Source organism: Halyomorpha halys, unplaced genomic scaffold, assembly GCF_000696795.3.
Source record: "Halyomorpha halys isolate HHAL.00 unplaced genomic scaffold, Hhal_1.1 Scaffold291.1, whole genome shotgun sequence".
NCBI classification, from domain to species: Eukaryota; Metazoa; Arthropoda; class Insecta; order Hemiptera; family Pentatomidae; genus Halyomorpha; species Halyomorpha halys.
In genome coordinates this window covers 497,290-511,182 of record NW_027109101.1, presented here as the reverse complement: position 1 = coordinate 511,182, position 13,893 = coordinate 497,290, and the positions used below count along the sequence as shown (strand labels likewise).

Here is a 13,893-nt window from a genome sequence, read left to right as displayed (position 1 = left end):
ATTGTCAAGTTATATACATATATATTGTCAAGGCTAACAAGATATAAAAGTAATCGTTTGGTCGACAAAATTTATGTTAAATTAATACTCAGAAAAGGACTAACTTGAGAAAAGACTTCCCAACCATTTATGATATATATAGAGATGGAAGCCCAAAGTCGCTAAGGTGTTTAAACAGACGGCCATAATTCAATGTAATTAAAAACCAACAATATTGATACATCCCCTATATTTGTTGGTTATGTTCTCTATACCAAAGATTCTCAATAAAAAAAAAAATGCATAGATATGAGGTCTGGATTTCTTGTTTTATGGAGATCACAGAATCCTTTAATAGGGCCAATAATGGGAATTCATACCAATTCTTACACAGGTCTCTTAGTAGCGACTAGTTTTTCATTGTAAGCTAATATATCAAAAACCTTCCTTTTAATTGTGTTATCTAAAAAAGAAATTTTTAATAACCATTTTTGTAAACTTAACCTCATTTAGTTTCCTTCGTTCTTTTAGTTCCTAGTTTAGATCTTGGTCAACTGCTCTTTACTGTCAAAACTGGATTTTGTTCGCTGAAGAGAACTAAGTTTACTTTTTAATAGAGTTCTCAAAAAAGATGGAAACAAAATAAAAATTGTTATCACTTGTCACTTGGGCTGTATTTATTTGTTTCTTGAAAATTGTTTGTAAGCCATAAGATGTCAAGTTCTATACTATATCTCAAAATTATTTTTACCAAAAATAATTTTAAAAATTTAATTTATTAGTACATTGTTTCATGGAACACTTGTGTTCTCAACCAATGCTCTAAACCCTCACAGGTGTTTGTGTATAGCTTTTTTCTTTATATATAAATCCCATTTATCCAGTCAACAAAAATACTATCGTTACTGGATAAATTTAATCATGATTGTTGATCTAAAGGTTACTGCTCATCAGGAAAATGAGCTACCATTTATAAAGAAACATCACAGTATAATGATCATTGTTACATGGTTACGGTGATTACATATCATACAACAATATAGTAGTGGGGAAATTGAACTTAAAATGATACTTGCTTTCATAAATTAAGATCTTGTAAAAAAATATTCATCTATGAATGTATGAATTTGAACAATTAAAAACTATGAAAATTGTTAGTTATATTTATACACTAGATCAGATTGATTTAAAGTGCATCAGTTAATATAATGGATAGTCAACATACATTTAATTTGAATTAACGGTCAAGCTACAATTGAATCAAATAGGTTTAAAATCAGATGATTTAAAATCAGTTTTTTCTTTTATATATTTAAATGTTTGTCTCTATTTTTCAAAATATGAAGGAGAAGGTTGATAGGTGTAATCAAAAAAAGAATTAAAAATAGTTGACTATTTATTTTCCGACGTTTCGCCCCACTTTATTGAGCTTTATCAGGGCTAAAAAAGAAACAGAACAACATAAAAATGTAAATATTTTGACAATGGAGGATAAAAAGATACACAAAAGTAAACGAAGGTGGAGTTAAAAATTATGTAAACATAAGTAAAATTTTTTTTTATAAAAATGAACAAATAGAAATAAAAATAAGATGCACATTAATAAGTATATATAAAATAATATATACTATTAGCAGAAAAATTGAATGGAGAGAATTATTTAATATATATTTATTATTATATATCTTATTTTTATTTCTTTTTGTTCATTTATATATAATTTTCTTTTCACATATATTTACATAATTTTTAACCCTACCTTAGTTTACCTTTTTTGTATCTTTTTATCGTACATTGACAAAATATTTATGCTGTCATTTATCTTTTAAACCCTGATGAAGCCCTACAAAGCGGGGAGAAAGGTCGACAAATAAATAGTTGACAATTTTTTTTTTCATTTTATGTTTTCTTCAGAAAAAATATTATATGTTAAAAAATTAATTTTTTAATAACTAATTTACCTGCAACAACTTGAGCACCCTACGTCCTTGCTTGGTGTTGGGTAGGTAGCACACTCTGGGAAAACCAACTGCATAATATGGCCTACCAGGATTTGGATGCTCTCTACCCTGAATGCCAGACGCTATACTGCACAGGCAATCAAAAGTTATTATTATTGAGTATTAAAATTTCTTTAGAATAGAATAGAATTCAATTAATAATTTTTTTATTAAAATAAAAGTTATCCAAAATAATTAATTATATATTTAAGAGAAAAACTTTGATACAACTCTAATTATCAATTACTAACTGGTACGTGATCTGTATGAGAGACACTGGAGTCGACCGGCTCGGGAGCTGAGGACTAACTAATGTCCACTCCATCGATCCTCGAGGCTGATTTCCACGCTTCTCACCATAGATCTCATGACATAAGGGGCACTCGATGTATAACCACTAAAACAAAATAAAATTATTTTAAATGAGAATATGAACTTTTTTTAAAAATTATCAATGTGACATTGTAATCCTGTTTTTAAGCATCTGTCATTCTTCTTCCACCAATTAACTTGAGCAGTCACATCAGTCATGCATGTTAGAGATGTAACTCGAGTAAAAGAGACCTAATTTTAAGGACTTACACAGTTTCATTAGAAACGTTCTGAATTATTCAAGATGGTTTATATTAGACTCTTCTCTCAAATATGAAAGAACAAATACCTTATTATTTATTAAAATGGATTTAGTGAATGACACAATTTCTTCCTTATTAAACTACAATAGTTTATTTCATATCATCAGCAACGTTTCGGGAGATTTCCCCCATCTTCAGGCTGCTAAAAAACAAATTCAACAAAACCATAAACATGCACTTACAACAACACTAATATATCATATACACTCAAAGAACTATTTATAAATTATTTACTTGATAACAAAAAACCTATATATGACATATAATTTTCTCCTATTTGTCATACTTGCTAATATTTTATAATATTAATGTCATTTATTGAGTAAAACTTGCTAATGGTCATACATTATAGGAGAATAATTACCTTTCTGAAGGTTATCTTCCATTATGAAACGTTGCTGATGATATGAAATAAACTATTGTAGTTTAATAAGGAAGAAATTGTGTCATTCACTAAATCCATTTTAATTCCATAAGACTCTTCCAGTTAAAGGATTATTAAACTTATTATTTATTTTTGAAGTCAAACTTCTTTACTGATGTCATACAACTCAAGAAAAAAAAAATTAGGAGTAAATTAATTTTGTGATCAGAGATGAAATGGAAGTGGGGGGCAGGGCTACACTGGTCAATTCTAGTAGGAAAATTTTTAAATTGTAATAGGAGAGTAAGTAAGTTAGAGAAGTTAATTGTGCCAGTGCTGCCCTGATTGAGTGATCTGTTACTCCCATACTCTCTTATTACATTATAAAATATTTGCCAGCTAGAAAGGACTTTGGAAACGGCTGTTCTATTCTAATTATTACTATTATTCTGGAACTAATATGCCATAAGCTATACGAGGAAACGCATGATCATTATTAATTAAATTTTAATACACTATTTCATTTTCAAAAGTTTCACTTCTTTAGGCAATCCCAAGACAGCCAGCCATATTTTTTTTTTTTTTCAGGAGGTTTTTTGTAACATAACTTCTTTTCCTAAACTACTACTTATGAATTCATAATAATCATACAGTCATTATGAAATATATAGTACTACCCATACTTGTAGCAATTTCTTAACGACCTAATACAACTTAAAAGGTTTTGGAACAAATATTGTATTAATTAATTTTTTGTTTTCTTCACAAACTGAATTACTATGATCGATAACATTTTATAAAATCATTTCTAATAAAGCAATGAAGACTTAATTAAAAGTTGAAGCAAATGCATGGCTCCCAGACAATTTAAATAAATTGTTAAAAAAAATCCTGACAACACATCTAAATTTAATTAATATACTTTTAGTCTCTTGAATGAACATTATTTATATTAACATATTTTCTAAATAAATTAAGGGAAAAATTTTACTTATAACATAATTATTCGATATAACGGCAGCAATAGTTGATTGCTACCTTTTGAATAACATTTTTATCAATTTATATTGTTCAGTGAAATACAAGATAAAAAAAAAAACCCATTGTAGTTAATAGGTAGTTGGTAGAGGTGCTACATATCTTATACACATCAAAGTTTTAAGTTAATTGTCAGTTTGTCTTTGCTTTTCACTCCAAATTGTACCCAATTATATAAAGATGTTAATAATAATAGCAAGTCTCATTTAAAATTATTAAATACAATAGACATTCTTAAGTATTATGTATGAATCACCTGAGGAAAATTGGGTTGAGATGTGAGCATGAGATTGAGGCAGTCCAAGTGAAGGAGGTGATGACAGCGTGAAAGTAAAACAGCTATGCCCTGGCTCAGGGGAGAAAGGCATATCGGGCAGTCACCACCAGGTGGGCTTTCACAAGTGCGCACATATCGGCATATCTCTGAGCTAGCAGCATCTGTACCTATAACAATATTAAAATGTTCCTGCAGTATCTGAAGAGCTGAAGACTAAAAATGAGGTAAGCATTTTTAATAATACCACTGTATAAATACTTGGCTATCTAAAACTGTTGAAAATTAGAAAAATAGATAGTTAATAACATCTGGGGCAGTGCATGTCGTTTCAAAATCGATGTTTTTATTATAGAATGGGACTTCCAGGAAATCAATTTTAGTGAAATAGTCGTCATATTACAGGCATGCACCTAATTTAAATTCCTAATTTAGTACCATGCAACTTTTCATTTTTGATCTAGGCTGTACAATACAATATGATCGAATACAATCTATTTTGTGAGAATTGATCATTAGAACTCAGGTGACTTTAAAACATTTATTACAGTTGAAAACTTAAATTCAACATTTATTTCAATTACAAAACTCCTCTTACTATTTATTTCATATATAAATAAGTATAAATGTTAACGCTCAAAGCATTAATTTTTTTATTTGTTTTATTAATTTATCGTTTATTTCAATGATTTTAAATTTGAATGAAATAAAATCTATATATAATTTAATTTCTTGTTTGAGACAAGTTTGTTCATCACTTATAATAAAAATATATCAATATAGTCTCAACATGTCTATTTTCTTATAACTCCTACGTTTCGACCATTAGATGAGCCCCTTAATTAGGCACAAATATCGAGACCAACTGCTGTTTGCCATTATGCATACTTCATCATCCTGCATCTTTAGTCAACATTCCACACCACGTAAACAAAATCCATCAAATAGTATTTCTATTACATATTTTTCTTATTTTTTTTTATCAAATATAATTCATATACCAGTTTTATAATTTTTGTATGTATGTATAAATTTTTTTTTTTTTAAATAATAATATTAAAAGCTTAGTGAATCCAAAGATTTGATACTGATACCATCAATCTTTCTCTACATATATCTATTCAATGATGCCTCAACAAATCCAAATCTACTAATTTAATCATAACACAATCTTCCCATCTACGTTTTGGTCTACCTCTTGGACGTTTACTTGTTGGTTTACTATTTATTAACCTTTTAGGGATCCCTGTGTTACTAAGTCCCACAACCTTACACTCCCATCTTATTCGCCGCAGTGCTACAAGCTGAATTATATTTACAGGGTACAGTTCCCTCAACTCAATTGTGTAGCCTTATGGACTCATCATTTTTTAGTTTGAATATTTTATTTAATACTTTATTTTCAAAAACCTTAAGGTGCCATATTTCCTGTAGTATAAGAGGCCACGTTTCACAACCGTAAAGAACAGTGGGAAGGATAATAGTTTTGTAAATTCTGACTTTTAAGTTTTTGGATAGAATTTACAAGTTTTTTTTTTTTTTACTTTAATATTATTTTATTTTAAGAATTTTGTAAAAGTGATTTCATTTATGTTGTTTTCTTCTACAGAAATAGATGCTTGTGCTCGGTTTTATATATTTTTTTCTAATATTATTTTCTTACTTATATTGTAATTCATAATCATTAATATTTTCCTCATATGAGCTTTATTCCTTCAAGGTGGCTCATATACAATATTTATATAAGTGGATTAAAAATGAGTTATAACAGAAAGAACATTATAGATAAAAAAAAAAAAAGACTTTTTAAAATATAAACTTACCAATAATAGCACCTTGTTGTGTATTTGATGAAGGCTTCTTATTGACGATGAAGACATCATCACTACCCATGCTGGTATCCAGTAAATCAACCTGCAACAAAATATAAAACTTCTAGACCATTGATAAATTCAAAAATTTGATACAAGTACAGTTTAGCCTCAATTAATGGTACTTGAAGGTCCTATTAAAAAAATTATATATAGAAATTTGCAAAAATAATTTTTTATCATTAAAAAAGGTATCACATTTTTACTTTAATAGTGGTACATCTGATAAAAGAAATAAATATTTTTATTTTTCATTCCACCATTTTACAAATTATACAAAGTTTTAATATTCCGCCTCAGATGTAAAATAAAATATTACATTTTTTTTTTTTTTTCCGATCCCTCTAAAGACAGAAAGAAAAAGTGAATTAATAAGAGCATTACTGTCAAAAAAAAGAAGAGTAATTCGTGTTGGGTATTACCTTTTACCAACTTTGGTATTTTAAGGTTACCTGTTGTGTTTATTTGTTATTTATGAGATATCCATTCTAAAAAGGTGCTATTTTAAATCCGGAGGTGAGGGGCCTCCTCAAAGATTACATGGTGATCACTAAAAGCTTATATATACATTACACCTAGGAGGGGAGTGCTCTAACAGCACTATCTATAGCCGACCTGAAGAACTAACAACTTCATCGCTACTCTAACAGAGAGCGCCACTCAGAATATTAAATAAAATATTACAAACTTTTTTTATATAAGGGTTATTCATGATCTTTAGTTTAACATGTTGAAGCGTGTTAAATGGGAAAAGTTTAATTAAATGAAGAAATATTTCCTTCTTTTACTATGTTAAAACGATGTAACATATAACATGGTTGAGAGCATGTTACTAGGTCTGTTAAATGGATAATGATGTAATGCAACAGACCAGATGAGCGACATCGGCTTGTTAGGTTATTTTCAGTAGTTTGTGTTTTGATTGTCTTGATATTGTTTTGGACTTTTTAAACAAGATTATCAGTAGCCAAATCTTCACATTTCTACTTTTAACTCACTTTAGGCATGTTGTAATAGATTACTTTAATCAAAACTTAGAAGTAAACAATAACAAGAATATTTGGAAGGAAAGGTTACTAAACAAGTTACTAAGAAAATCCGCTAAGAGCTCTCATGCATTTAACATGACTTTAAATAGGGCTGCTCATAATCCTATACTTAACATTTAACATGGTAAAACATTTTACATTTAACACACTGTCATGAATACCCCTATAATAGAGAGATCTAAAGTATTCTAGTGATTGTATTGCAGACAGCGGTTACTTTTTGACAAACCTACTAACCTTGGAAAGTCTATTGAGGGACCTCAGGAGAATAAGAAATCATTGTCTACAGCACAATATCTATAGAAAATGAAATGGAAATAAAACAAAAAAAAATTTTTTTTTATCAGATAAGCCACTATTCAAGAAAAACAGTAATGTGTACTAAATTAAAAACAAATAATAACATTAAAGTCTAAGATTTAAAAAATGATTTCCAAAGACTAAAGGAAAAAAAATTAAATAATTAAAAATATACAAGAATAGAATTTTAATTTTAAAATTTATACAATCATAAGGGTAAGATGAACTGAAGGTAACAGGTAAGAATTATTGCCAACAATTAGCTGCATACCACTGTTTTGCTTTGATAGTGGCACATCAGACGAAAAGAAGTTTTACATTTAACATAGTTTTTGTAACCAAGTTTTTTATTGGAAGATTATTAGTTTGCAAAATATTTAATAGATTGTAGAAAGATAGTCCAGGTGGTGGTGAAGAAAGGTACAAAATAGTAATAAGCTATTTTGTACTTTTTATATTAAGTTGCTGAGGTCAAAATAAACTTCCTTCAGAATATTATTAATATTCTATATTCGCTTATATGTTTTGGGTTTCCTCATCTTCTATTACTATTATTCCTTGACTTGTAATAATTATCAACAATTAAAACATATTCTCAATTTCATCTTATTGTTAAATATATCCATTTATTTTTCGAAATTTTGTTTTATGGTTACATAGTTAAAAATTATAACACAACACAATTTAAACAATATCATTCACTGTTGATACATTCATTTGTCCTTTCACCTCAACATCTTACTATAAAAAGAACAAGCAATCTCCTAGGAAATAAAATCAACAACTATTTTGTACCTCTCTTGACCGCCACTCGGCCACTATCTTTCTACAATTTTATTAATTTTAAGTTTTATTTAATTTTTTTAGTAGACTGTTTTGATTTTTAACATTAATTAAGGCCCATTTTTGATTAATAATATTTGATAAACATAGTATACTATATAAGCTATAAATTGTAAGTATTTTAAAATGTAATACTTTGATTTTGGTGATGCTCTTACATCTAAAGATTATTGCTAGAATTACCAAGATCAATTTTTTAGGATAATGAATTTATATATAAATTCATATTTGTTTGCATGAACCATCAAAGAACAACAGTCTTCACGAAACAAATGGCATCTTCGTAATTGCTGAAATTCGTATTTTCTATTGATTTTAATTAAATACTTAGTGAAATTTTGATATTAAGAGATTGATAAAAATCAAAGATATATGATTCAATTATTAATGACATCATTATAATTATCATGATTAATAAAGAGAAGCAGGTATAGCATACATAGTATTAGCTATTAACAAGAATGTAAATATCTTACAAATAGAGAAAAAAGTAGAAAAAATACCTTGAGTTTATTTTCTGAATCATGACTGAGGTACGTTGACACAGTATCCAACGAAGGGCGTCGACCGCTCTTAGTGCTGCTGGAATCGGCGTCTAGTAATGAACTGGTCCTACTGTTTGCCTTAGCCTGTTCACCGTCATCATTAGGCGGTTCCGGACAGCTGACTGCGGACTGCTGCTGGATTTCTGAACCTTTGTTAGTGTGGCCTACAAGTTTTTTAATTTATTAAAATAAAAAAAAATTATAGGATATTATAATAAAGACAAGCGTCTAATAGATTTATTATACCCATCCTACCAATTTTTCTCTTTCACTAGCTTATATACATATAAATATATGTAGTATTGTGACCGTGTCAAGTTTCAAATTTGAGTTTTCAATGGAAATACACATTTTAAGACTCGTAAAATAGTTTGTGAGCATGTATTTGAACATCCTAGCTAAGAAACAAAAAGTTTTACAAAACTGAAATTAGAAATTTTAAAGCAAGTCGAAATCAGATTAATAGAAGAGCCATTTTATATAATCGATTTATCACTTTTTTACTACTTTGTCCAAAACAGCTGTAACAATTAAATGATTAGATGATTAAATAAGTCATATAAATATACTACACTGCCTAAGTGGTTTTTAATATCAGCTTGGTCTTATTCTGATTGAAATAGTCAAACAGTGTTCAAAAGCCTAATTTAAAAAAATTGTATTTCGAAAGTATGTTTGATTTAGTTTATTTTAAATAAGTAACCATCTTGTGGTGGTAAGAAACAATCAACAATTAAATAAACATAAAGTATGAAAAAATTTGATAATTCACTAAAGGAAAAAATAAATGTTTTTGTGTTTCTATAGTTGTTATAACATATTACAGACCAGCAGACACATTTTTTAATACTTCAGGACCACTTCATTATAAAATGTATCAATAAAAATATTGGGGAACAAATTCACAATTTGAGCACTCAAATTATGTACATTATTTGAGGGGAAGCAGGTACAGAGAAATAAGCTGATGGTATTCCTCATGAACTACTAAGTTCTTTAGTATGGCAGGCAATTACAAGTTGTCGAAATTATACCTATTCATTAATTTTTTTAAATATTTTTTCTTTTAAATGAACTTTAAAAAACAACTAATACTTACTAAAAATATTGAGATTGCTCAGGATTGTTCTAGCAATATTCCCATGATTATCGCTACTGTTCTTTGATTTCTTCGGACCCTTTTTGCTAGAGTGATTAGATTTTTTCAAGCCATTGGAATGAGAACGATCTGCATTTGTACCACCAGAAGATATAACTTTATTCGACCTCCGTGCTGCTGAAAAATCCACCTTTTTATTTAAAAAATAACTGATAAATATTTAGAGATAATTTACACACTACTACTGTATCACTCAAAACAGGGCACTACTGCACCATAGCCCATCATGATCACTAGCTTACAGATACTTTAAATTATTAATTTAACAATTAAACTGAACAATAACTCACATGTCATCATGTTAACATCTTCATTAGTAATCTTTACCCAAGGGTAAGGAGCCTGCTGAACCCTTCTAATGTTGCGTACAAATCCTGTATTGTTTCTAACCTGAGTGAGATTGCAGAAGTTGATAATGTACGGTACTCCGAGGTAGGTCTTACTTACATCTATGGTCTGGTCACCCTATATTGAGTAAGATAAGGAATTCATTATATAAACATATTAACAAAAAAACTAATCATAATCAAACCTTAAATATTTATTATAATATATTAGCATACCCGTAAGCATTACATAACACATGAACAAACCTACCGGTGCCTCGCTTAGGGTGGGCGTTGGCCAACAAACAGTGACGAACTTACTAAATTCAAAGTATAGGAACTGTCATATTATATATATATAAATGATTGATTATGAAGTAGTGATTGATCGGGAGTACGGACAAGAGGGAATAAAAATAGATATCAACTATTTTTTATTCCTCCTTCACCGCACCCATGACCATCTCCTTCATAATAGGAACTGTCTTTACATCACAACACTGTCAACAATTAGTTTAGTTTGAATTTTAATGGTTACAGAGCAGTCTAGGATTGCATCCAAGAAAAATGTAAAAAAAAACTCATGAGGGAACATCAAAAGTTTGAAGTTTCTCTATACAGTTTCAATAATTCCTGGAATTTCAGAAAAATTACAGCTAAATATTTTTAAATTACTATTTTGCATTTATAATTAATTTTATGTTATGAAATTAGTATTTTATATGTTATGTTTTTATAAATAAAAGTTTTTTTTTCTAATTTTCATTATTCCTATTATAAACAAAGATTAGTAAGAAAAACTAAATTATATATACCCTCCCTCAATTTGGCCAACTCCAGCAGCCCCTTTTGGATTAAATACACTGAAATTCGGAATGTAAGATTGTTTTAAAGGCAGACTAATGAATTAAAAAAGGGTATGAATTTCAGACAAAATTAAGTACTGCTCAAATTTGTTTCATGGTTTTTAAGATTTCTCCCAACCCATTTTTTCTTCTTGATAAAAAATAAACAATTGGTTTTTAAGATTATGCACACCTCCAAAGCCTCTCGATTAGAGTTAGAAGGTTAAAAATTGGGAAGTTAATTCAGTTGATGTTAGGGAAGTGCCTCTAGGAGGTTTGAACAGTTTTCTCCAACTTCCCTCATTACAAACAGAACAGTTTGTAAGTATTAATGAAACTATTGAACAACTTTTTTTCCATTTTCCCTAAAAAGTGAGGGGAAAATACAATTTTAGTGAGAAAGGCAACAGAAGTACTGATGTAACGCTATATCTTTGTAAATGATCTGAATACAAACCTACCTTAGCCCATGCTGCCTCAATCAGGCATTGGACTTCCATATCATATACATGCCAGTCTGAGGGACAGTCGCCTTGCCATTCCCACTTAGCACCCTTCGCAGCAGGAGACTCGGTGGGGTAACACACACGACGGACACTGTGAGGAACACTGGTTCCTGCCTCTTCTGAGCACTGTTGGCACGTGCGAAGGTTAATATAATACTTCTCCAGTGATGGATCAGCATCGCTCAGCATCACTCTTGTTAGACGTTTAGAATGAGCACGCTCCAGCAACTGACTGACCTCGGGACTGTAAGGGCGCCATCGCCCTTGCCTGTTTTCCCACTCCCATACTACCACCGCATGGCCAGCCATATCTACTTTCTAGCACTTTTTCTGAAAACAGAATAAATTTATCTTGAAGGTGACCCCGAATTGGATGAATATATACTTATTTACTTAAATCAAAGTTACAAAAGTTGAATCTTGTGTGAAAAATGGGATAATTTTTGTGGTATTGATTTCAGTCAATTATATTCCATGCTGAAATAAATAAAAATCAATATCAGGAAGGAAATACTCCCAAATACTGGCTTCTCATAAGAAACACTCCAATAAAAGCTCATCAGCTGACTGATATCAATATTGATGTTTTGGTAATACATACTATAATACAATACTAAGAGCTTATTATTAGTGTAACACTATTTATACACATATCTATATATTATAAAATCTCTTGGCAGGAGGAATTTTAGATGTAACATTATATATATATATATATATATATATATGTAGAATAACATTTGTTTTCCTACCAGTTTTAGTTGTCACAGACTTTGGTAAATCGCATACCTCCCAGGTCTGTGACAACTAAAACTGGCAGAGACAAATCGTTATAGACTAAGAGAACATTTTTAAAGAAAAATACAACAGAAGTAAGTAAAGTACCATATATTACATCCAATGTTCTTATCACCAGGTATATATTTATTGCTGGAGATGGATACAGATTGTGATCTAAAATAAATTGAAACTAATAGTTATTAGTCTGGTTATCTCTAATAAATAATCCTTTAGGTTTTTTTACTAAAAAAGTTATCATGAAGTGGATACTGTTTCTTACTATTTATATAACTTCAGAAAAAGCTCTTAAATTTGGCTTGTTCAAGATACAAAATAACCCCTAAAGATTTTTGCTGGTTAAGCAAAGGCAGATAACAGGTTTGTTTTATTTCTAATAAAAACATTCCCTAATCACAGTAGTTACATAAAATGATAAAAATAAATATCCGAATGTATACTAAATTGCAGCATTGATAGAAGATAGAAAGAACTGAGCACAATAATAATGAAAGGTTGTTAAAACGGATATTTTACTTAATTAAGTTTATTTAGTTAGCTACTAGTGCAGTTAAACATATAAATGAACAAGTACTATCTAAGAAACGAACATGTACTATCTAAGAAACAAACAAACAAGTACTATTTAAGCAACGAACATGTACTATCTAAGAACCGAACAAACACTGTCAAAGAAACGAACCGTTAAACAGAGCACTCATAATGATAATTAACTTTACTTTAAACTGAAAATAAAACGACTAGACTATTCAAAATATAATTTTAAGTATGGCAACAGGAATATTCTGTTGACACTTCACACTGAAAGAGAAAAATATCAGTACAAAATAATTCCTATTTTCTATTAGAAAAGACAAAATAACCAAACCATAATAAAATTTCATTATTAATATAAAAAGGCTTAAATTTCGATTTCATACTAAGTGAAAATAGCCACTTTATATCAATAAATAAATAAAATTAAAAAAAAAAATTGTACCAAACCTTTTAAGAGCCTCTATTGTAATACATAAACTCCGGAGACACAATGTCGTGGCTAATATAAAATATCATAGTTAGCAATTTTGCCTGTATTACCGGACATACAGGATAACTTATCAAGCGGTCGGACACCGACTGAGGTCGCCTAACATCGTAATCTCGAATTTATCTCTACCGCTAATGATAACATTGGCACCATTCCCAGAAACAGTGTAACCACAAGTCTTGCCTCCTATTTGCAGCATTACCAATCCAAATTTGGGTGTGCAGAATATTAAACTTCTTGAGATAACACTTCTATTTAACTTTTTATAGCTATACATAATAGAAATAACCAATTTCCCCTTATAAAAAAATTAGAACGTTAGAAGTGTGGATTC

The 13,893-nt window shown here is 29.4% G+C and overlaps 1 protein-coding gene across 2 annotated transcripts in view; it reads right to left on the bottom strand.

Annotated features, from left to right (window-relative positions):
- Positions 1-13,657, bottom strand: part of dx (deltex) — a 17,757-nt gene extending 4,100 nt beyond the window's left edge. Inside the window, exons 1-9 of one of the 2 annotated variants that reach the window (XM_014420779.2) lie at positions 13,517-13,657; positions 11,690-12,064; positions 10,348-10,522; positions 9,998-10,174; positions 8,857-9,062; positions 6,114-6,204; positions 4,273-4,460; positions 2,231-2,376; positions 1,941-2,067 (exon numbers count right to left, since the gene is read on the bottom strand). In XM_014420779.2, the coding sequence (XP_014276265.1) occupies positions 1,941-2,067; positions 2,231-2,376; positions 4,273-4,460; positions 6,114-6,204; positions 8,857-9,062; positions 9,998-10,174; positions 10,348-10,522; positions 11,690-12,043 (1,464 nt within the window). In that variant the 5' untranslated portion in view covers positions 12,044-12,064; positions 13,517-13,657. The remainder of the gene's footprint in view (positions 1-1,940; positions 2,068-2,230; positions 2,377-4,272; positions 4,461-6,113; positions 6,205-8,856; positions 9,063-9,997; positions 10,175-10,347; positions 10,523-11,689; positions 12,065-13,516) is intronic. The other variant, XM_024361015.2, reaches the window with a different exon arrangement.
- Between the last annotated feature and the right edge of the window lie 236 nt (positions 13,658-13,893).